This window comes from Misgurnus anguillicaudatus, chromosome 17 (assembly GCF_027580225.2).
Source record: "Misgurnus anguillicaudatus chromosome 17, ASM2758022v2, whole genome shotgun sequence".
Classification (NCBI taxonomy): Eukaryota; Metazoa; Chordata; class Actinopteri; order Cypriniformes; family Cobitidae; genus Misgurnus; species Misgurnus anguillicaudatus.
The window spans coordinates 28,191,127-28,213,340 of record NC_073353.2 but is presented as its reverse complement, the minus strand read 5'-3'; the positions used below and the strand labels follow the sequence as shown (position 1 = coordinate 28,213,340).

Below are 22,214 nucleotides of genomic sequence, written 5' to 3'. Positions count from 1 at the left end.
TTGCAGAAATCGCGTTAAGTTGAAACGGAGAATGATGCGCTAGTGAATTGGTTTTGGTCTAAATTGATGCGGTCGAGCTGTGGCTAAGAAGCCGAACTGGCGGCTAATGTTAGCAGAATCCGAAATCTTGTTTTGTCTTTCATCAGCCATTTTCTCACAGTACTCATAAACGTCTAAGCTGATCGAAATGGCCAACTTACAGCAAAATGAACAGCTTGAGAAGTCAATCTCATTAGAGAGCGCTTGAGACTGCCCCTAGAAATGAAATCATTTTTCTTGGAAGAGCCCCCAGCTAACTATGATTAATTGTGAGTGCTTTGGTTTGGTTTATTGCATTGTTTTATTATGAACCTTATCGATATTGCAGCAACATTAGTGCCCCACATTTTTTCCATAAAAAGTTTATGTTGTTTTTCGTTGTGTATACTTTTGTGTTTGTTTAAAATCCATAATCTCATATTTTTCCTGAATTATGCACACTATAAAAAATGATATCAACATATATTTTTTGTTACTTTAAAGGGGACTTTTCACAAGACTTTTTTAAGATGTCAAATAAATCTTTGGTGTCCTAAGAGTACATATGTGAAATTTTAGCTCAAACTATCATATAGATCATTTATTAAAGTTAAGGTAAAAAATTTCAATTTGTAGGTTTGTGCAAAAATTTGCCATTTTGGGTGTGTCATTTAACATGCAAATGAGCTGATCTTTGTACTAAATGGCAGTGGCGTGGTTGGATAGTGCAGATTAAGGATGGTATTATCCCCTTCTGACATCACCAGGGGAACCAAATTTCAATGACATATTTTTTCACATGCTTGCAGAGAACGGTTTACCAAAACTAAGTTACTGGGTTGATCTTTTTTCCTTGTTCTAGGTTGATAAAAGCACCGGGGACCCAACTATAGCACTTAAACATGAAAAAATTCAGATTTTTAAGATATGTCCCCTTTAACTTAACAAATTTTTATTAAGTTATGTCAACATATCAACTTATCAAAACATAAAATAGTAGGTTGACTTGCATAACCAAGGTGCCAAAGAATGCATTGAAATAATATGTTAAACTGTTTTTTGCTATTTACACTTTATTAAGTGCAAAAAATATCCAGAAAAGTTTTTACATGTCCATTTACAACCCTAGGATTTGTCCTTTGAATTAAATGGTCTATTTTTGCCCTATTTGGAAGGGTCATGAATAATAATATAATATGATTGCTCTGCTCTGAGGCTCATGCTAGTAGCTCACATTAGTAAACAGACCTTATATGTTTGAGAAAATGCTTTTGAGAAACTAACTGTTTGGAGATTGTTAATGGACGTTTCTGAGTGGTACTTTTTTTTCTCAGTATGGACCTGCCAAACGTAACTGTAAAGTCAATAGAACTTCAGCTAAAACGTTCGAAAATAACATTAACTAGCATGTAGCTCTAACTCTCCAGTAACTACTTTGTTTTTAGCATTTTAACAACTTTGTAATTCATTTAATGTGTAATTTAATGTTGGGGGCGTACATTTCGATTGTGAGATCACAGTCGGTGTTATGTTAAGATTGGCCTGTTTTCCAGCAGTCTTTTGCACAAGGTTTACATAAAAATGAGGAAACAAACACGTTTGAGGCTCATGATGTGTCATTACCATGTACAGAACTCTTTAATATTCATCAGTTTTTTTTATTCATGGCACCTTTAAGTTCATGCTGCATTTTTTACAGTGCAGTAACTTTATGTACACTGTATTACCAATGTGAAATATGCAACTATCACTGAAAAAAATGATTCATTCAATTTACTCAATTTTTTAAGGTAAGTGGTTGCAATCAATTTATTTAAGCTACATTTAAACAAAAGTTTTTTATTTTACTTTACTTTACTACACTGTTAAAATTTGCTGTATGCAGCTGGTTGCCAGTAACTTACTGTAGAAGATAAGGACTGAAAATGTTTCATGTTCATTTAACTTTGAACAAACGTTGCCAGAAAATAACATAAATGTAAAATCTACAGTAAGTTACGTAAGGAATAATTGACGACGGGCCATTGAATTATAAGAAAATAATGCACACCAAGGTGCATTATTTTCAAATAATTCAAAGGACCGGAGTCAATTATTCCGCTTATACCACGGTTACCACAAACATTGCTCTGGTGCCTATTTTTAAGACATTTGAAAAATTAGGTGTGCGGTTTACAGAAAAATAATCAACACCTATAGAACATTTCTCAGCCAATCAGAATGCAGCATTCAACAGACCCGTGGTATAATGGCAGCTAGTTGCCAGTAATATCAATACTGTAATTTCTTCAGAATTTTTTTACAGTGTAATCGTTTTTGTTTAAATGTAGCTTAAATAAATTGATTGCTGCTTCTTACCTTAAAAAATAGTAAATTCAATGAATAATTTCAGTGTAACAATAACTAGTTCTGGTGAGGGGAATGAGGTTGTTTCAGACAGGAAAGGATTTCATTGTTTCATTGTTATTAACTTAATTATTGGAATATATGTGACAAAGTTTGTAAAAATGCAGCTAAAGTAATTTTTTGTGATTTAATGTTTTCTTCATAAAATCATTGTATATAATATACATTCTGTGAAAATACCTTGATATCTTTAATATTGACTGAGTAAAGTCATATCAAAATTTGAAATTACAGTAAGATCAAACTTTGATGCTACTATAATCTCATAATTAGATTGATACTTTAGGCTGGATTTCACAGACAGGGTCACATATCTTATGTCTAATATGACACTAATTTTAAAAGCAGCGTTTTGATGAACAACGTCAGTCATTTATGCGATAGCTAAAACAATAGACTGTTTATAATGCATTTTCTGAATGCTTGATTTTAACGCTCCCCTCAGGACAGCACTGAAATGTATTCAGCCCACTTTGACCCCCTGCACTTAGAATGTAGGGTGTGAAACTGTGGCTTAGCCCGGTAGCCCTGTGGTAATCCCGTAAGAAATCCTTTGACGCCTTGACAATACCCACAATCTGAATGTGAAATTTCACATTAGCTTCATGTCACGTGAATGCATGAATAACAATTTCTGCTTTATTTGTTAAACTTTCGACTCATATTAATCAGATCGTATCGTTTCAGGCACTGCCCTCATTAACATTTTGGTGTTTAAAAAAATGTTTTGCGTCTACATTAAAATGGATTTGACTCTTGGTAAGAATTGGCATATGATCATAGTCTTGCTTTTATCTGTAGGTGCAGAGGGAGAGCTTTAGTAAATATACTCACAGCAGTACTAACTGTGACTGCCAAGTTAGCGTGTAAAGCTTTTTTTAAACATTTACATTATATGCTGAGGACTTCATGTACTGTACATTGATATATTTTGTAACTTAGCATCCTTGCCTTATTATCAAATTCACTTTTTGTTTTACAGTACTTTAACTTAGCAAATTAAGTTAAACAAATGTCTATGTTCATTCACAGTGGATTGAATATTGTTTGTAATATTATTTATGCATGCACATTTTTATACATTACACATTGCTTAAATCAGTATATCAATTAGCTCTCTGTGAAAAATGTTACTATAGTAAAGCTCAGTTTAATTTTGATCCTCTGGTGAATTCTATATTTACATGTGGTTTGCAGTTGTCCACATTGGGGTTTGAGTCAAATTGACAGTGAGAACTGAGAAACTAAAGGAACCGGGCCATGCATGGTTTACAAAAAGCTTAGAGTGTGGTTTAGATTATAAACAGCAGAAAGTCATGATAGATTATCAAAACTGTTGGACAAACATAGTTTGGCCTGTTTATGAACAAACAGTTGGAAACAGTAGATTTGTCTCAACAGTTTTCCAATACTGGTAAAATAAAAAATAGGGTTATGATAAAGGTTATAAAACAGTTCAGATCAATTTCGTGTATTAATTCCATTATTATGAGTCTTTGTGTACACAAACAAGCTTTGAAAATGGACATTAAACAACTCCTGCTGTTGCAAAAAGTAGGCGTGTATTGATCAAAGTGCATTACAAATCGGTTGGCTTAAAGCCGCTGTGCTTCTTTGTTATAGCTGGACCAAATAATTTGTACTTTTTCCAAAGTGTTCGAGAAAACTGGTCTTGTAATTGGCGTTTTTGTAACAAGCCTCAGCTTTATGAAGCTTTATTTACATCTTAAATGGCAAATACTTAATGTGCAGAGAATGTGAAACATAAATGATTTCTAAACTTCGGTCAAATGTTGTGACACAAATGTTGTAAATAGTGAAATGGGTTTCGAACATTTTCATCATTCAATATTGCATTGCTGCCATTCACATGAGAATAATATTTTTACCTCCCAATAGAGGGAGATAGACGAGGAGCTTTCTGAAACATCTGACTTTGATTTCCACCAGTATGATTCGCAATCATTTGAAAATATTTTTACTCTGTCGCCGCTATTCGCTCGTAAAGCTTGTCAGAAAGTCATGGGAATAACAGAAAAACTGTGATTTGTTTATGTTTATTGCTTTTTGTACCCAGCAATGAAAGCAACGCTGGCCACAAGCCAAAACAGTAAACTAGTGTCGGACATGACGGGGGTTAACAGTAATTCCAATCAAAGGATTCCTATAACTCCTAAAATAGATTGTCACTTAAATTTCAGCAAGTATAATATTTTACAATAATCAACATTACGAAATGATCACTCTCATCAAGAGATAAATGTTTGGTTTTATCTGATTTTCTGTCTGGAAGGTCATGATCTCAGAATCAATATGTTGTAGTTACTGTATATGTAGAACCGAAGGCATGATTTAATTTATTCAATGAAAGCTTTCACAGAGTGTATACAGCAATATATTTGTTTTGTTGTGAAAGTGGATCGAATTTTTTTTTTTTTCTATAAACAATAAGAAAGTTTTTGTTATGGTATGTGTGGTTTAAAGGATTAGTCAATTTTCTTAAAAAAAATCTAGATAATTTACTCACCACCATGTCATCCAAAATTTTGATGTCTTTCTTTGTTCAGTTGAGAAGAATTTTTTTTTCTTTTAGGAAAACATTCCAGGATGTTTCTTATTTTAATGAACGTAACAGTTTTAATGCAGTTTAAAATTGCAGTTTCAAAGGACTCTAAACGATCCCAATCGAGTCATAAGGGTTTTATCTAGGGAACGATTGTCATTCTTGACAAGAAAAATAAAAAATATGCACTTTTAAACCACAACTTCTCTGGTCCTGTGATGCCCCAGGGCGACCTCACGTAATATGTCATCACGTCAAGAGGTCCTGGATGACATATGCGAAATACGCCCCAGTGTTTACAAGTGTTGAGAAAGAGGACCGTTCCGACGTTGTTGTATGTCGAATGATACTAATTAATGTCTTTGTGTCAGTTTATTGTTTAAAATGGTCCGCAAATGTGCGTTTCATATGTGTTACACGTGACCTTTCCACGTCATTAAAGGACAGGAGATAGACGAGAAGTTGTGGTTTAAAAGTGCATTTTTTTTAATTGCCAAAAAGGACAATCGTTCCCTAGATAAGACCCTTGTGCCTCGTTTGGGATCGTCTTTTTTTAGACTCCTTTGAGGCTGCAATTTTGAACTGCATTGGAACTGTTGCATGTTGGTGTCCATTAAAGTCCATTAAAATGAGAAATATCCTGGAATGTTTTCCTTAAAAAACATAATTTCATCTCGACTGAATAAAGAAAGACATCAACATTTTAGATGACATGGTGGTGAGTATCCTTTAATGTTATTTTGCTTTACAGATTTATTTTCTCTAAAAGCAATGGTTAAGTTAAACAGCATTATAACACAGCATTGGGTTTAGAGTAACCATCAATGGCTAAACTGCTACTGCAATTTTTATCTGAGGTATGAATTTGTCTGTTTTGTGTGTATTCTCACGATACAATTTTCGTTAAATCGCTTTATATCCCTTTAAAAAAGTCAGTTTTACCAAAGGCCTTTTTTGAGCACTTTCTAACACTGATTTGAGAAGATAAGGTTCTTGAACTTTTCAAACGTTTGCTTACTTCATACAGGTAAACCACTAAGGTGCTGTAACGTGTCTTTTAAAGTGGAGGCTAACAGAGTTTGAACTGTAACTTTTTTTGCTTCAAGAGAAATGGCACTTAAAGGGTCTTGCTAATTTACTATTCTGTTAGATCCAGGAATCTTGGTTTGATACTTCAGAATGCAACTGACCTAGACTGAAAAAGCAATAGCAAGTAAGAAAGCAGTTAGCTTATTGGTTGAGATTTAATGGCTGAAAAAACAAAAATTGTTCCAGATTGAGAAATTGCTGCCAGCATTTGTTTAAAAAAAATTAAGTTTTACTTTAAACCATTGGTAACTTAGATTGAACATAGATAGATAACTAGCTCTAGATTTAAATAACTAGCTCTAGTGACCATGGTTTCTGATCTGATCTGATATTTCCCAGATGTCCATTAGATCTAGTGATTCTATGTATTCTCAGTATGTTGAGTTTGTGTAGCATATTGTATCTATCCCTGCTGATGTCCCACCCAAGAGGTGGCAGTGTTTGTTGTTGTTTTCACCCTAAATTCAATACAACATTTTTCGAATGAGCAATTGTAAATATTAAAGCATTAAAAAAATCCTAATCCACAATCCCTAGTTTTCATTCTCATTAATTTTTCAAAATAGAAGAATGACAGATAATGTTTTCTAGCCCAAATTTCTAGCCCAAAGTTCATTTTTGCCAATTGCTGATGAAAGAGGATGTTAAAGACTCATTTTATATGTCTTAAAATTAAAAATGCTCTCAAGCTCCCAGAGACCAGAAGTGGAGGTTCAGAACTTCTCAAACCAGTAATCTAACCAGAAAAAAATACTTTGTAGTTATAGTTAATTTTCTTGCAGAGGAAAATATTTGATACATTTTTGCTTAATTTAATATGGATGGCACAAAAATGGCTGGGCTGGAATTTAGACTAATATACATTTTTTTCTTAATTCAGAAGGATATACTGTAAACAGAGAATACAAATTGACTTTCATTTAATCTAATTCAAATGTTTTTAAGAAGCTTATGCTGAAATACGCTCGCATTGCTTTGTCTAATGCTCTACTTTAAGACGTTCCTTACGGTAAATCATTTTTTTATAATTTAATTCTACAAAAAATTAAAGATACACTTTAAAAAATTATATTAAATCAGCATATATTTTTGTTACTTTAACTTAACAAATTAAGTTAAACTATTTTAACTTGTGATAAGTTATAAAACTTATACTTATAACTTATAAAAACAAGTCAAATTTAAACTAGTAGGTTGAATTGACTTGCACAATCAAGTTTTTTAAACTTCATGCTGCATTTTTTTTTTACATTGTATGTTTACTTTGATATTGTCGGTTGTAGCCCCAACCATATGAACGCAATAAACTGCAAGTCACTTTTAATGCAAGCAATAACGTTTGATTCAATAAAAAGTTTGGTTTACTTTAATTAAGCCTTTTCATAGGCCACTTGATTGCCTTTTTTCTTTATTTGTGACTTGCGGCCAACACAAATACCTTTGTGTGTTTGCGCATGTTGAAAACAAAATCACAACGTAGTGCAAGTTGATTGATGGCGCTACTATTTTGCCAATTATTAGAGCATGTAAAAGGATGCTGTTATTTTCTGCTCTATCCAGCAGACCCCGGCAAGAGGTCAGTCCCTAAATATGGGGGTATCAACCTCGGCCTATATCACTTCATCTTGATGTATGAGCGCTAAGCTACAAATTAAACTTGCTCCAGCCTTTTAAGGGGGAACTTGCTCAACAGGACGCCATTTGGACTAATTTCTCAATGTGATTTAGACAAAAAGCCACTATGTTGCCTGCTGCAATTACTTTGTGTACACACATCTGGGTTTGGGTTACCAGATGCAACAAGCCATCCAACAAAAGACTTGCTAATGTTTGAGTCAGATGTGGCTGTGATGTTAGTTTAGTTAGGGCACAACTGCACCTTATACACTTGTTATATTCGACAAAGAGCAATGCTTTCTTTAATTACATTTGCAACCCAAAAATATCAAAGAGCACAAACTTATTAATTACATCCAAGCCATTTGGATGGCAAACCATTTTAAGTTTAAGGTAATGTTAGAAGAGATCATGCTTAAATTTGTATTTGCTGAATGTCTGTATTCAGACTAGCAAATATTGGTTCATATGAAACAGGCAAAATGGTCAAAATCTATACCCCAGGTGTCACTGGGGCTGTACCCTTTCAAAAGCACATCTAGAGAGTTCATATTAGTACCTCAGTGGTACAAATTGGTAACAAAGAGCGCTTACTGTATTAGTACCTCAAAGTTGCTTATATTGTTACCAAGTGTATACATATCTGTACCTAATGGTATATTTTAGGACTAGTGAAACATGTGGTACATATTTTGACCATTTTCTTCTACCAGTGTAATAATGTTTTACATTTAATCAAACGTGGCACCTCGATAAAGTTTTTGAAAAATGAATCAAATTGTTGCATAATATTTTAAATCATACCCAGTTCTCGTTCTGGAACCTTTATTTATAAAATGTCTGAGGGCCACAAAGCTTTACAAACTCTATTACAAATATTTATAACTTTTATTGATAGATTACTTGTACAGGATGTACATTCTTTTTTGTGAAACAACAGAAAAAAACTCGATGGCGAATCATGTTTGGGCATGCTTGCATATGCAATAATGGGATACAACAAAATCTCAACACAAAGTATTATGGTTTCATCCACCATCCCTGAAATGTTTGTAAACTCAAACACGCTACATTTTAGTCAAACAAATGTACTGCAGTCACACGTTTGCTTAAAACCGTTGCAAATGTTAACATTTAAAAAATATATAAAAATAAATGCAAAGCCATGTAAATATGTACACTTGAAATTTGACTATTTAACATTTATAAACTTTCAGATAAAATAATAAATAAAAGCACCTATGACCTTAATTAAAGAAGCATTACTAAAAATGGAGAACAACAAAACAACGCACGCATTTATTGTTAGAGGTGGACCTGACCATGCAAGATCTGTTAGTTCGAAGTCTTCGTACTGTGGTCATGAAAATAATGTTTTGGTAAGAAATTTTTGAGCGTATTATATTAAATTTCATATTGTCAGCAACTTAACTTTTCTATATTGGGAAAAATACTTTCGGTGCAGTTTTACTACCTCGATTCATGATATTTAATTGCCGTCTTTGGTGGATTTTTATACAGTACTGAAAACCAGACAGATATTTATGACCCACGAACCTAGAGCATTTGTATTATATTTGTAGAGCGTCAAATGAGTTTTCCTTGTGTGCCTTAGGGTGATATCAATTTATCTCTCTTTATGTGTACAAAACTATATTCGAATACCATTGTACCTCTGGGAGTTATGGCACATTGCAAATGAATTAGCAAATTATCCCTTACACAGCTTTTAAAGATGTGTTTGTAGAGCTTCAGCACGTCAACATCAGTGCCAAAAAAATCCAACAAGTTAAAATCATCGTTTGTTTAATTAGCAAACATCAACCGCTATATTAAGTTTTCCATATTTACAGTATTGCACTTAACTGCACATAATTGCATTTCAGTTTAACTGATGCTTCTTACATTTTTAAATTACAAAATTGCAGTTACTGTTTATCCTTTTGAAAAAAAGTCATTTCGTTGAGCCGAATTATTTCAATAGTTTCTAAAAGTAGTACATCTCGCATTAAGGATGGTAAACACCTTCCTTAATACAAGACCTGAAGTGCAAAAGCTAGGTTCACTTCTAATCCCGGACACATCACATATAGAGCACAAAATATGGGAATGAAAGCTAAAGTCCATACACATGCCCAGAGGAAATAACAGCAATGCAAAATTTCCTCCCAAAACAAGAAATAATCATAAGAATTCCACTAAAAACCAGGCGATTGTACCATTGATGTTATTGCTGTTTCCAGTCTTTGTCCACAGCAGAACGAAAAAGTCAAAAAAGCAAACGACGGCTTTAGATATGAATTGTAGTGGTGGGTTATCATGGCAGTGATCAACATAGATGTATGTCAGTTACAATGGAGGCCAGCCCCAATAGGTCTATCTTCAATTGAACATGTGCACTAGGCAGTGGCACAGTGGTAGGAGGAGGCAAATATGGCCGTCTTTTTCTTTGCTCTGAGGTTGAACTTCCAAAGTCTCAGTGTCTGTCCATAAAACGCACTTGTTCGACCTCTAGCCTCACTTTGTGTCTGCCTTTGCTTTTTTTTACAAAAGTCTTCTCTCCTAAACGCTGGTTTTCAGACAGACATCCAGACATTTTTGTATGGTCCTGGGGCTGTGATCTGTGCCTGGAAAGGGCTGAGCCAGTGGCCTCCAAGAAGTCCTGCCTGTTGGGCGAAAAGTAAAAGGTGATTCATTGGTATTTAATTACCTTTCTCTACAAGTGGTTTGTTTTGGCAGCTGGTTTTTTGTGACTTTTTTGTCTTTCATTCATTCTCTCCCCTTACACCCCTCGTCAGTACACTTTTTTCTCTTTTGTTTTTATTTTGTTTTGTTTTAACTGTGAGTGTCACAGCCCTTTCACAGGCTTTAGTCTTGTGTTAGAAGCAATTATCAGTTCAGAGCAGCAGAGAAGCCCATGGGGGTCAGAGTCCCAGCGCCTCGGCGTGTTTTCTTGCCTTGAGTCGCAGGTCAGCGATGCTGGAGTTCTTGCTATTGCTCTTGGCAGCCGCTACAACGGCGGCGGCCGCGGAGGCTGAGTCTGCCAGCGACGCGATTGGTAATCCAAAGGGTGGGGGCGGGAACATCAGATAGGGAGCGTGGGCTGCGAGGTGTGGGTGCAGGTGAGGATGAGAGTGCGCTCCGACCCCCTCCAACTGTAACTGTGCTTGGACCTGTGGGTCGAGCAAAAACAAACACAAGAGTTAGTCACCGGCCGTGGGGTCAGCCAGGGATCTGGTTTCAGGACTCGGACGACGTTCGGTACCCCCCTTCCCTTCGGTTCTCCTGTACTGAATGTTTTCAATGAAAATAGTTGAGTGCCAGTTCACTCGTTGCATTCTTTTCATCTGATCTTTGGCTGAATTATGCAGTGTGCACCGACAGCTTAATAGCCAAAGAAGTTCCATCAGTTGAAAATCTCAGCATATTAGTTTGATCCGCACAGAAACTTTCCACGCAACCTTTTAAGCTGCAACATCATGTAATCTTAATTATATATTCAATGGCATAAATAAACAATTTCGCACCCAAAATATTCATTCTCATATATATAAATATTTATTCGGATATTTCCTAAGGGAAAAAGATGTAAGCAGGCAGCATAAAATATCAGGTTGCAGATTCTTAGCAATTATTTCAGTAAGATGAGGTGAAAATTAGACATCTGCTGACTTTAAAAGTGACTTATTTTTTATTTTCTTTGCTAGTATTCTTCTCATGTATCTTACTCTGCGCAAGGGATCATAAATATTTCAAAGCTTTACATTTCGCAGTCCAACCAAAATACAACATCTGACAAGCTGCACAAGTTTTTGACACAGGGAAAGAATGTTTAACCAATGTTTCTTTTTCTGTTTTCCACCAGCATACGAAGCATAGGGAGATTACTTTGAAAAGAGGATAAATAATGTCAAACTTGGTAGTCTGTTATTTTTGGAAAATAATAAGGTATGAATACAGCCTGTCTCGTCTGAATTGCTTTGGTGCTCACAAGTTCGAACCACAGGCCTTCTTTCTTAATCTTTGGCACTTCGTCTCATTTTAATTAACACTGTGTAAAAATATTCATCAAAATTAGAGGAGCCTATTGCCTCCTAGTCTCCACAGATCAGTCAGATTGGACTGTGCAACGGGCCAGTCAGAACAACAGGTGGTGGACATTTGTGTGTTCAGTATGCAGTGCTCACGCCTCGGCCCTGCCAATGCCTCTCAGTGCCAATAACCATCAGTGAGTTATTTCTCTCTTTCATAATCTCTTTTATCTGCCTTCCTCTTGCTGTGCTATTAGCTTCATTATTGCTACTCTCTCTCTCGTCTGGCTGATGCAGACTGTGCTTCTTTCTGAAACGGACACCAGATGAAATGTCTCTCGGTCTCTCTCATCTCACTCGTCTCTCATCGGAACCCAGAGGTGAAAGGTTCCCCAATTCCCATAATGCATCTCGACTAGCGTCAAATCAGATTGTTGGTCAAGCTTACACATCATACGGCGGCGACGTTTTAGATCGGGGATATTGTTAGATGAGACATTTATTTGGGCTTTAAACGTGACCGTTTTAATAGTCGCGTTTTAGTTATATCACAAAGATAGCCACATCGAAAGAAAAGTTTAAAAATGAACAGTATGACTTGAGTTTTTCGTTTTTGTCTTACCTGTTGAAATGGCATTCTGAGTGCGCCCATGTTCACGTAAGGAGCGACCCTGCATGCGTCCAGATGACTCGCGGTGCCCAAAATAACGCCTGAAAGAGCAAAATAATAATCGACAAAATTATTCATGTTGCAAATTTAAGTTTAATTGCTATGTAAAAAATATTTTTAAACGAAAGATTGCACATTAAACAAAATAAGCGTATATTAACAATATATCTGCCCCATTTATTAAAAGACAATTTAAACATGTTTACCTTTGTGCATTTGATTTTCCTGTTTTCGGCATTTCGCCCTTCTGTTCTGAAACCATACCTAAAACACAGAAATAAGTCACGATTACGGACCATCAACTTTTCATCTTATTTAAAAAAAGCAAAGTTCTTATTTTTCTTAATTCCTTTTCCAATCGATATTACAAAACATACATCACAAAAACATTAAGAGCTGTGCCTTTAATCATCAATTTAACTTTAATTATTTTATGAAAAACACCTTTGAAAAAACAAGTCCTGATATCCATTGTTTGACAAATATTAATTAATTATTGAAAAAGCAATGCAAAATGAACTAGATATCTATTTTGCGGCTTGGTCTAAATAAATGCATATTATTTTATATAGAGTCGTGTACAAGCCTAAGCAAATGTTTTATCTGTTTATTTAATTTTTTTCTCATGTTTTAATTGTATTCAATAAACTATTCAGTGTGCTTACCAAATGTGTCACAAGTTGTAAACAATGTGCATTTGGTTTACAGTTGCGCATTATTACCCGCGTTGGTCAGTACTAAGTTAGATCAGGCTATTAACGTTGCTATTTTCAACAACAATACAATGTAATCGCTCGTTAAAATTTAAAAGCAAAGGTCTGTGTCAGACACGTTGTTTTCAATATCAAAAATATTATTGTTATGCTATTATTATTATTAGTAGTAGTAGTATTATGTTGTTGTTCAATATACGACTTGTAGTATGCCAAATTAATGGATCATTTTTCAATCTTTGATCGATTGTAATTATCCAGCTACCAGCTATAGGGAATGTGAGCTACACTGGTTTCGACAGTTATTTCTTCATTAAGGACCACTCAATGATGCGGTTCACAAATACCCTAATCTGATTTCCTTTTGATTTTTATTAGAGACAGTGAATAATGACATTTAATTTAGCCCTGCACCAAAAAACCGAAAGATATTAGTCGTAATTGAATTACTGCCTTCTCCTCGCTGAGGTCTCATAACTTTCAATTAGATTCTTGACAGCTGGTCGGTGTGGGGTTTCTGTAAAACACTATAGTAACAGGTTAATATCTGCTAGTCTACCTCACGTCTATAACATTTAAATCTGACTTGTATGAAAAATAAAAAATTGATACCAGTGATAAAATGTCATAATGCGCCTACTGTACTCTTCATACAGATTTTACGCAGCATGCTTTTTTCTTTTCTTTTTGCTACATCAAATCACAGCTTTTGCAAAACGACCTATTCTTTGTTCTTCTCTTTAATCGGATTTCGCCTCCGCCTCTGAAACATTAAAAATGTCGTGCTTGCAAGCTGTCACACCGGCAAACAATGTTACTTATTTTCCCATTAAATTGTATAACGCGGGGTATGTGTCTGTAGGAGTTAAGACAGAATTGAATTATTCCTAATACATTTTTATAGGAACAGTATATCAAGCCAATGGCAGATATTACAAAGATAAGGTTGCAGAAAATGAGGTGAGTGACATAAGAAGGTATCCCCTGCAGCAGCGGTTCAATCTCTTCATTAATTTTAATGATGTGGTTAGATCTTTCTGCAGCACATAAGCAAGTTTTCCTTTGAATATAGCTGCTGCAGGACCTAAAAGGATTTTTCATACACACCCACTACTGAAACTGATCCCTTGTAAATGGCTAGATATAAAATAAATTATTGGTGTACACGTGAATAGACCAACAACTGTCTTGAAATGTTTAACATCTCTTTAGCGCATATTATGATATGATTTTCCAATTAAATCCTGCATACTTAACTAAACGATGAGAGTAAATGCAAGCCTGCTTATCATACTATTTCTGTTAATTGAATCTTTTTTCTTTTACTAGTAAACATCTTTATAAATACTTTTCTTCCTAAGAGGGGTTTAAAAATGTTTTGTAAATTGATTTACCCCTTATTTCCAACCTTATAAGCTACCATCAAAACACCTTTAATTTTACATGTAAATTAAGTTATTAACGTTAAGTTATAGCCTAACCTTCAGTAAACCAATTAACCCAAACACTACAACAACCGCTGTTTTACAGGCCCAATATTTCTTGTACTGCTAATGGCGATATTATAACAGTAATAAACAAAAGTAACCTTTTTACGTCATGCTACACTGATAAGGTACTGTGTTACTGTTGTGTTTTCACACATATGCCCACTTTAAACCACATTAAGACAATGTAAGCAAAACAATGAAAACGAATGAACCTTTTAGCAGGTTGTTTGTATTGTAGTAAAAGGAAGCGCAGTGGTGCGTACATTTGTGTGCATTTGCCAATATTGTCACATTCTTATTATTATTTCTAGTTGCAGTATTTTACATTTACCATGTGACTAAAATTGCACTCAAAATATTTATGTTGTGTATTCACGATGTCTTTGTCTTTTCAGATTATTTAGGGAAAATCCTAAATATGCTTTGTATGTTATATTTAAGGTTTACCTGCACACGGGCCTCAGACAAGCCCAGTCTCTGACTCAACTCCTCCCGCATGAAAGCGTCTGGGTAATGCGTCTCGTCAAATAACCGCTCGAGTTCATTCAGCTGCTCTAAGGTAAAATTTGTTCTGCTCCGTCTCTGCTTCAGTTTACTCTGTGCGTCCTCGTCCTCTGATTTCACGTCCTCCTTCTTGTCTTTGCAGTCATAAATACCTTTGTGGAAACACAACACGTCAACATTAAAAATTTACGAAGTCTTTCGTTTAAATCTTTTCCATTCAAATGGTTTTTAAATGCTCGATCTAAACGAAAACTCAACATTATTTATGACCTAAGTACTAAATAAAGCTAAATAGGCAAACTACGAAATATATAATTTTAACACATAATGCATGTCAACACAGCCTACACTGTTTCAAAGTCTCTAAAAAACTGAAAACCTTACTGGTATGATTTACAATCTTTGTTAGGCCTGTGTAAAATTCGGCTTGTACAATGGGTTATAAATAAAGATATAACTGCTATAATATTGTGAAACGTGCTATACAAATACTAAGTTAACTTCAAAAATTAAAACAAAGGCTTGCAAAGTTTATATAAAATTTAATTCTCAGATTTGTTCAAAGGGCAAACTAGACCAATCAAAATATTACATACAAAAAAGTTAAAAATTGATTCAATAGAACTTGTGTTGTTGTTAAAAAAATTATGAACTTGGGCATTAATCCAAGCAGCTTTACTTTGTTAAATAAGTGTGTTATTTGCAAGTGTTTGAAAGCAATTATATTTGCAAAGCATTGTACTGCAACAAATTTGTCTCTATAAATGTTGTTTTTTGTTTGTTTATTTTTAATGCGTATTATCGCCAATATTCTTTTGTTTAAGGTTATTATTATCATTATTATTATTACAGTGATGCTTTCTAAAAACAGGCTGGGCCTGCTATGATTAAAACAAGTAATGTTTGACGAGCGTATAACGCCTTACTTGCAGTTTTAGAACTAAAATCTATTAGGCTTCGTTAATTATAAATCACATTTCTCTCTTTAAATAACACTTTAAGGTTTAGTATTAATAAAAAAGTAATTTTCTATTCTCCTACAAATAAGAAAAAAATTAATAGATCGTACTTTCATATGTGACAGCAGAAGGGGCCTGTTGTTTTGATTATAATTATTCAAATGCGAGCTTATACACTTCTCTTGCTGTGATCGTTTTTACTTATCACGCGTTTCTTTAATTTTACAAAAGTAATAATGTATCTATGAGGCACGTATAACAACAAACATGTGCCAAATGCATTAAATGAATACAGCTGAATTTCTTCACATACACACACACACACACGCCTCTTACGACGATCAAAACGACTGTGTAATATAATGAACATTACCTAAAAATTCACAAATGCAGATGTTTTAACAGTCAAACGTATAGCAGGTCTTGCGCGAACAGTAACTTTACACGCCTAAATGCGTAAACGTGTCCAATAGATACATGACACTTTGCGTAACTGCAACTTACCGTCACTAGCCCTTGTCACGTTAAACTCCTTCAATTTCTCCTTTTCCAGCTCTGCGTGCTCCTTGTAAAGGTGTACCGCACAATGGTTGTTGTTGGTTTCAGTAATCTCCTGAAGGCTGGACTCCGAGTTTCCCAGCTCTCTGGCTCGGGCTAAACCACTCTCCAAAACTTCCCTGTACGTGATGCTCTCCTTGGTGCTCTCCTTGGTTTTCTGATCGAAGGATTTCGACACGAACGCCGTGAGTTCTTCCATGGCTGATTACAAAAATCCACTTTAAAATTACCCTAACGCGAATCTGTGTCTGCTCAACAGTGCTTTCGGCGATATACCGGCGTGTAGTAGGTTTAGATCACTCCTGCTGTTATGTCTGTGTTTTTCAGATCACACTATTTATACACGGCCACCTCAGCCCGGCCCCCATCGCCATCATGTCTGGAGTCATTACAGGCGGTTCTGAATTCAACTTTCAGCGGCTTTTCCTCAAATCAATGCTGCTATACTGGATAAAGTCCCGTTAATTTCATTATAATTAATTAGGATTCCTGCACTGATCTGTGGTCAGTTGGAAATGGGAACCGTGTTTAATTAATTCTGTGATAATTTCGTTGACGCAATTAGAGGAACTGAATATTACAGAATGCCATTATCAGTTTTTGTGCATTCTATTATATTGACGTTTACCATCAGTTCTATTAGTGTATGTTTATTTGTGTTAAATTGACTGTGGTGATTCAAGATTACCCAATTTATACACAACTTTTTGCACGAGTGTTTCTGAGTAGTTTTTATTGTTATGTCTCAAGAAGAAAAATCTAATTTAAAAGTATATTTATAAAAACATGTTCACATAATAAAATAAATGTATATTTATTTTAAATAATATTCAATAAATAATCTCCATAATATTTTAATGTTATGAGTAAATTAGGGTACTAGTTTACAAGGTATAGTAAATTGGTCGGTTTCGCACACAGTTGATATTGCAGTTGGAAAAAATGTGTCCTATTGTTGTGCAGTTCATATTTTAAATAAAGTGAAGTTTTATTTATTTGCGAGTCTTATAGGTGAAGTTCTAGTACAATTAATAGCATTGATATCAAATACTGTCCATATTACTATTTAATTTCTGACAAGGAGAAAAACATTGTGTGACCAAACGCCTATGCAATTCTTTCTTATTTTACGTTAAATAAACGAGTTTGCCAGACCGTTGCTGTTATGTTTTAAAATGTTTAAATGTGATTTTAAAATTAATTATTTAAAATAATTGTCCTGTTACATGCGGCACGGTGATTTTTTTGTCATAATTATGCAAGGCGTTAATTTATTTGAACAATTTAGAAGAGTATTTTAAGTGCCCTTTTACAATTAAAGACTAAATTGTAGTCTTTAATCATTTCGGCATAACAATGATTCTCGAACTATTTTAGTGGGAGAGAAAATCGATCAATCCATCTGTGACATTTATTTTCCAATATTTCTATTTCATATTTAAAAATGCATAAGAAGATCGGATATGGCTCTATGATATGATTGCGTGCACAGATCAGTGCAGGGCGAGCATAAAAAGGGCAGAATCAAAAGGATGTTATGATCCCCTGTGTATACTGAGCTCCATGGTGTAATATCGCTCTTGTAAACCTCACAGATGACGTGTTTGATGGGCGCTTTATTTATTAAATTCATATAAACTACAGCCCCGTATTTGAATATTTTTTATAACATGACCATGTGGTTTATGTTCTCTTAATTCTTCCTGATTTAAATAAATTACCGTACTTCGGCGGCTTAAACAATATATTTATTTTTATTGTTCTTATAATCATTTTTCGTCTGTTAAAACACATAATTCAACACCTTTATATAGTGTTTGCTATATTTAAGCACTGCTGCTGGTTGTAAACTATGTGACATTTGTAGGGTCAGCACGTAAGGGGAAAGATAAAGTGTGTCAGGTGCACCTTTGATACCAGGATATTTCGAGAGTTAGCGGTAGGTCTCTCTTAAACCGCTGGTTATAAAGTTGGATTACTTGTTCCTCAGGTGTTTTTATTATAGCTTAGAGCAGGTGTGTAGGCCTTGATATTCTCAGCCTTTGTGTTGTGATTTCTTTATGCATTCCTTTTTTTAAATTGTAGTTCACTTGTGGGATTCCAGAGTGGCTGTTGCAGATGTCTTGAAATGCGTTGACCGAGTATCATATATATATATATATATATATATGCGGCAGATCCACATGTGGTTCCCAGCCTCCATAGGATCGAAATATAGGCTACATATGGCTAAATGGCCAAGTCTGTATATGTACTGGATGTTCTTTGTAGCGATGCTACAGAAAAACATTTTGGTTCCCAAAAGAGCCCTTCAGTCAAATGTTTAAAAACTACTTATTTCTAGCATGTTTTTTGTCTGTTAAACCTTTCTATACAAAAAATCCAACAGAACAGATGTTAAAGGTTGTGTATGAGACCATTATGCCCGGCGAAGAACATTTTAGGAACCTTTATTTTTAAGAGTGTTACTCGTAGTGTCGCCGGCGTTTAATGGCGATCAATTCTTAAGACACATGAATTCTCTCTCTCTCTCTCTCTCTCTCTCTCTCTCTCTCTCTTTCTCTCTCTCTCTCTCTCTCTCTCCCTCCCTCTCCCTCTCATTTCTCCAAATTCTCCAAGAAAGATTTTACTGACGAGCAAATGTTTCATTTGTTTTGCTACCAGCATTAATACAATTTACAATAAAATATAGCCTAAAGTAGCGCACATAAAATGCAACGCGACATAGCCTAATATAGTAACGAATATCAGAATAAATCGTATTAACAAATAAATATTAATTAAAATATCAATACATTTAATGTGTAGATCAGATATATAAATTCACTCGATTACTATTGATAAGTCATTATTATTCATTTTTCATGTCTTCGGTGAAGTAATAATTTAGTGTGTTCGCAAAAATACACGTCTTACATATCTCATAATTTGAAGCCAATTTCGTATGTGCTATCTTGTCCACATATTATCTGTTTTGGCTTTAAGGGGTAAGCAGACACAATCAAATCACAATTAAGCTCTAAAAGGTGTCACTGGAAGTGACCGAATTAAGATTGGACAGGTTGATGGATTACAGTCTATATCTGGGCTGTAAAGAAATAAATAAATCGTCAAGTGAAATGTCGATAACAATTTTACATCTAAAGCCACGGGCGATGTGCATGAAAATTTATGACATCGGTGTCCTCGTCGACAGTGATTGTGATTGTTTAGAAACAAAAATAGCTCATATCTAAAAAAAATAAATAAAAATAAACACGCACATATAAAATAATCTATTTGTGTCCGTTTAAATTACGATTTAATGTGGCATACAATTACACTTATATTTTTTTATTCGTCAAATGTAATTAATTTCACACTTTTCCAGCCTATTAAAACATGCAGGTGGCTGCTGCATACTGTCTCTTTAAGAAATAACTGATCTGGATTATTTGCATCCTCTTAATCAGAGACAGCAGGCAGGATCCTTGTTCAAGTTATGCAAAATGTAAATGTAATTATGCCTTACTGCTCATAATGGTGTGATGGCAAAGTTCATCCTCCTTTCCTACCTTTCATTAGCTTTTGGCACATTATAAGCAAATTAACAGCTTTATTAAGTTTGATGTCATTTGCGAGGGGCCATGTGGCCTCTTAACAGTACAACACAGAGCTCTAATGTAGAGTTGGTGTCTATATTGGCAGGAAGCCATTTAATAGTTTAATAGCCGGGGTACCAGACCATGCATATATGTTTTGTGAAACTTCAAGCAGCACTCATTTTTGGGGTTAGGCAGCTTGTTAATAAAGTAAAGGGGAAAGAGACCTGGGACCTTTTTTTTGCAAGAAGTCAAGGCTAACTCTGACAAATGCCATAACAGCGTTTGAACTTGCTCGTTCACTCAGATTAATCCCTTATGTTTCTAGACCAATGCTTTCTTAATTCATATTTAAAATGGTGGCTATTTGCTGTTTTGAGCCATACTGATCACCGCAGGGTTTAAACCCCCAATTAAGTACAACAGCCTACCCCCGGTGGCAGACAATTTTGAATGTTATGCACAGGCATGCCTGTAGAAAAGATAATGAGGCGTAGTTAACCCTAACAATCTTCCTCCTGTCTCTTGTTACACTTTCTGTATTTTACATTAAACCTTGAAGGAACACATTTACAAGGTTAAATGTAGATTTAATGTAAATGTGGAGGTGTTGCCTTATTATCTTCTTGTATCTAATCTTGTGTTTCTTTGTACTCTTTGTATAGTGAAAATAATTATGTACAGTAATAATATCTCTTGCTACTTCTTAGTGCAATATTATATAAATCCTAAATCATATACAGATTAACACAAATTTTAGATCTGATCTGTCACATGTAGCTCTTAATGGATTTCATTTATGAGGAGTTATTTGAGTCTAGTCTAGTTCTTATGTTTTTAAACCTCTAAAAGAGTATTGATTATTAACAAAATTATGCCTAAAATCCAAAAGTCTGGAGTGTTAAAACCCGGAAGCATGAGACCACATTCTTCTCCTTCTTTTCCCTCCGCTGCCTTCTTCCCATAGGCTGATGGTATTAAATTGACTTTATCCTTGAAACATAATAATCCACAGAGTACTCTGACAAACCTACCGCCCCGAGCCCTCCACCCCCAATCTTTCCTCGAACCAACTCTTTCTTTCTGGATACAGCTGATTGTTGTAGCGAGGTTAAGGTGTATGGTTTTTATCGCGGTTCGTTGTTAACAGGGGGCCAAACAACTGGTTGCATTGTAGGTCAGAGACAGTTTTAAATTTGATTTCTGCATCTCCCCAAAGCTTGTGGAGACCTGAGAGGGGGTGAAAAATGTGAGAATATCTGGAGATTTCTATTCATATCAGACGGCGGCATTTTGCAGTTGCCGTTTAGTACTTGCAAGCACTCCTGCAAGGAATGGGTTACCATATCTACTCGAGAGACCAAAGATTAAATGGACAGCTGGGTTTGAGATGTTTTTTAAGAACGACCCTTATGTTAAAGAGCAAGAGAAAGTCTGCAATGCTTTGATAATATAATACTAACAAAATACTGTATGTTGGCAAGTAATGTATCTTTGAACTGTTATCTGTTGACAGTATTTGCACTGGTATTCTGCAAATACTTGATGACTTGGGGATACACTGCAGTCCGTATGCCCCATTCACCAGCAAAGCAAAGTACACACGCAAACTATGCTACAGTAATGAGACGTGTTTGCTAACCGTGATCTACACGGCAACAACCATGTTGTGTCTGTCCGAGGTCAAGTGTGCATGTAGCACACTGGCCAAGATATGACGGGGGAATTTGAGTAAGAGGATCTTTCCTGATCATATCAGAGTTAATAGCTCTGGGCTCATGGGAAATAAAATGCCTCGGCACAATAAGCTCAAATCAATACTATGAAAAATAATTTATGAAAGATGCACAATGTGGTATTTCATCCGCGCATTCGCAGATAAGAGCCATGCTGAGTGTCACCTGAGAAAGCTCAGATGTGGAAGTCTGGAGATGAACATTCTGGGAAATGAATACTGATACTGCGGAAAACACAATTGTAGCTTTTCATCACTATGTGTTGTGTTTGGTTTAATC

The 22,214-nt window shown here is 35.0% G+C and overlaps 1 protein-coding gene across 1 annotated transcript; it reads right to left on the bottom strand.

Moving 5' to 3' along the window:
• Window positions 1-8,567: 8,567 nt before the first annotated feature.
• On the bottom strand, window positions 8,568-16,943 carry shox (shox homeobox). The gene is made up of 6 exons (XM_055216248.2): window positions 16,565-16,943; window positions 15,045-15,253; window positions 12,601-12,658; window positions 12,347-12,435; window positions 10,651-10,866; window positions 8,568-10,359 (listed from the first exon to the last, which is right to left on the bottom strand). Exons 1-6 carry the CDS (start codon window positions 16,815-16,817, stop codon window positions 10,270-10,272), a joined length of 915 nt encoding a protein of 304 aa, XP_055072223.2. The 5' UTR covers window positions 16,818-16,943; the 3' UTR covers window positions 8,568-10,269.
• Between the last annotated feature and the right edge of the window lie 5,271 nt (window positions 16,944-22,214).

Coding starts and splice junctions, on each gene's coding strand:
- shox (XM_055216248.2), bottom strand. CDS start 16,817: ATGGAAGAACTCACGGCGTTCGTGTCGAAATCCTTCGATCAGAAAACC. Junction 12,436..12,600: donor GGAAAATCAAATGCACAAAG/GTAAACATGTTT, acceptor TTGCTCTTTCAG/GCGTTATTTTGGGCACCGCG. Junction 10,867..12,346: donor TCAGAATGCCATTTCAACAG/GTAAGACAAAAA, acceptor CTCGACCCACAG/GTCCAAGCACAGTTACAGTT.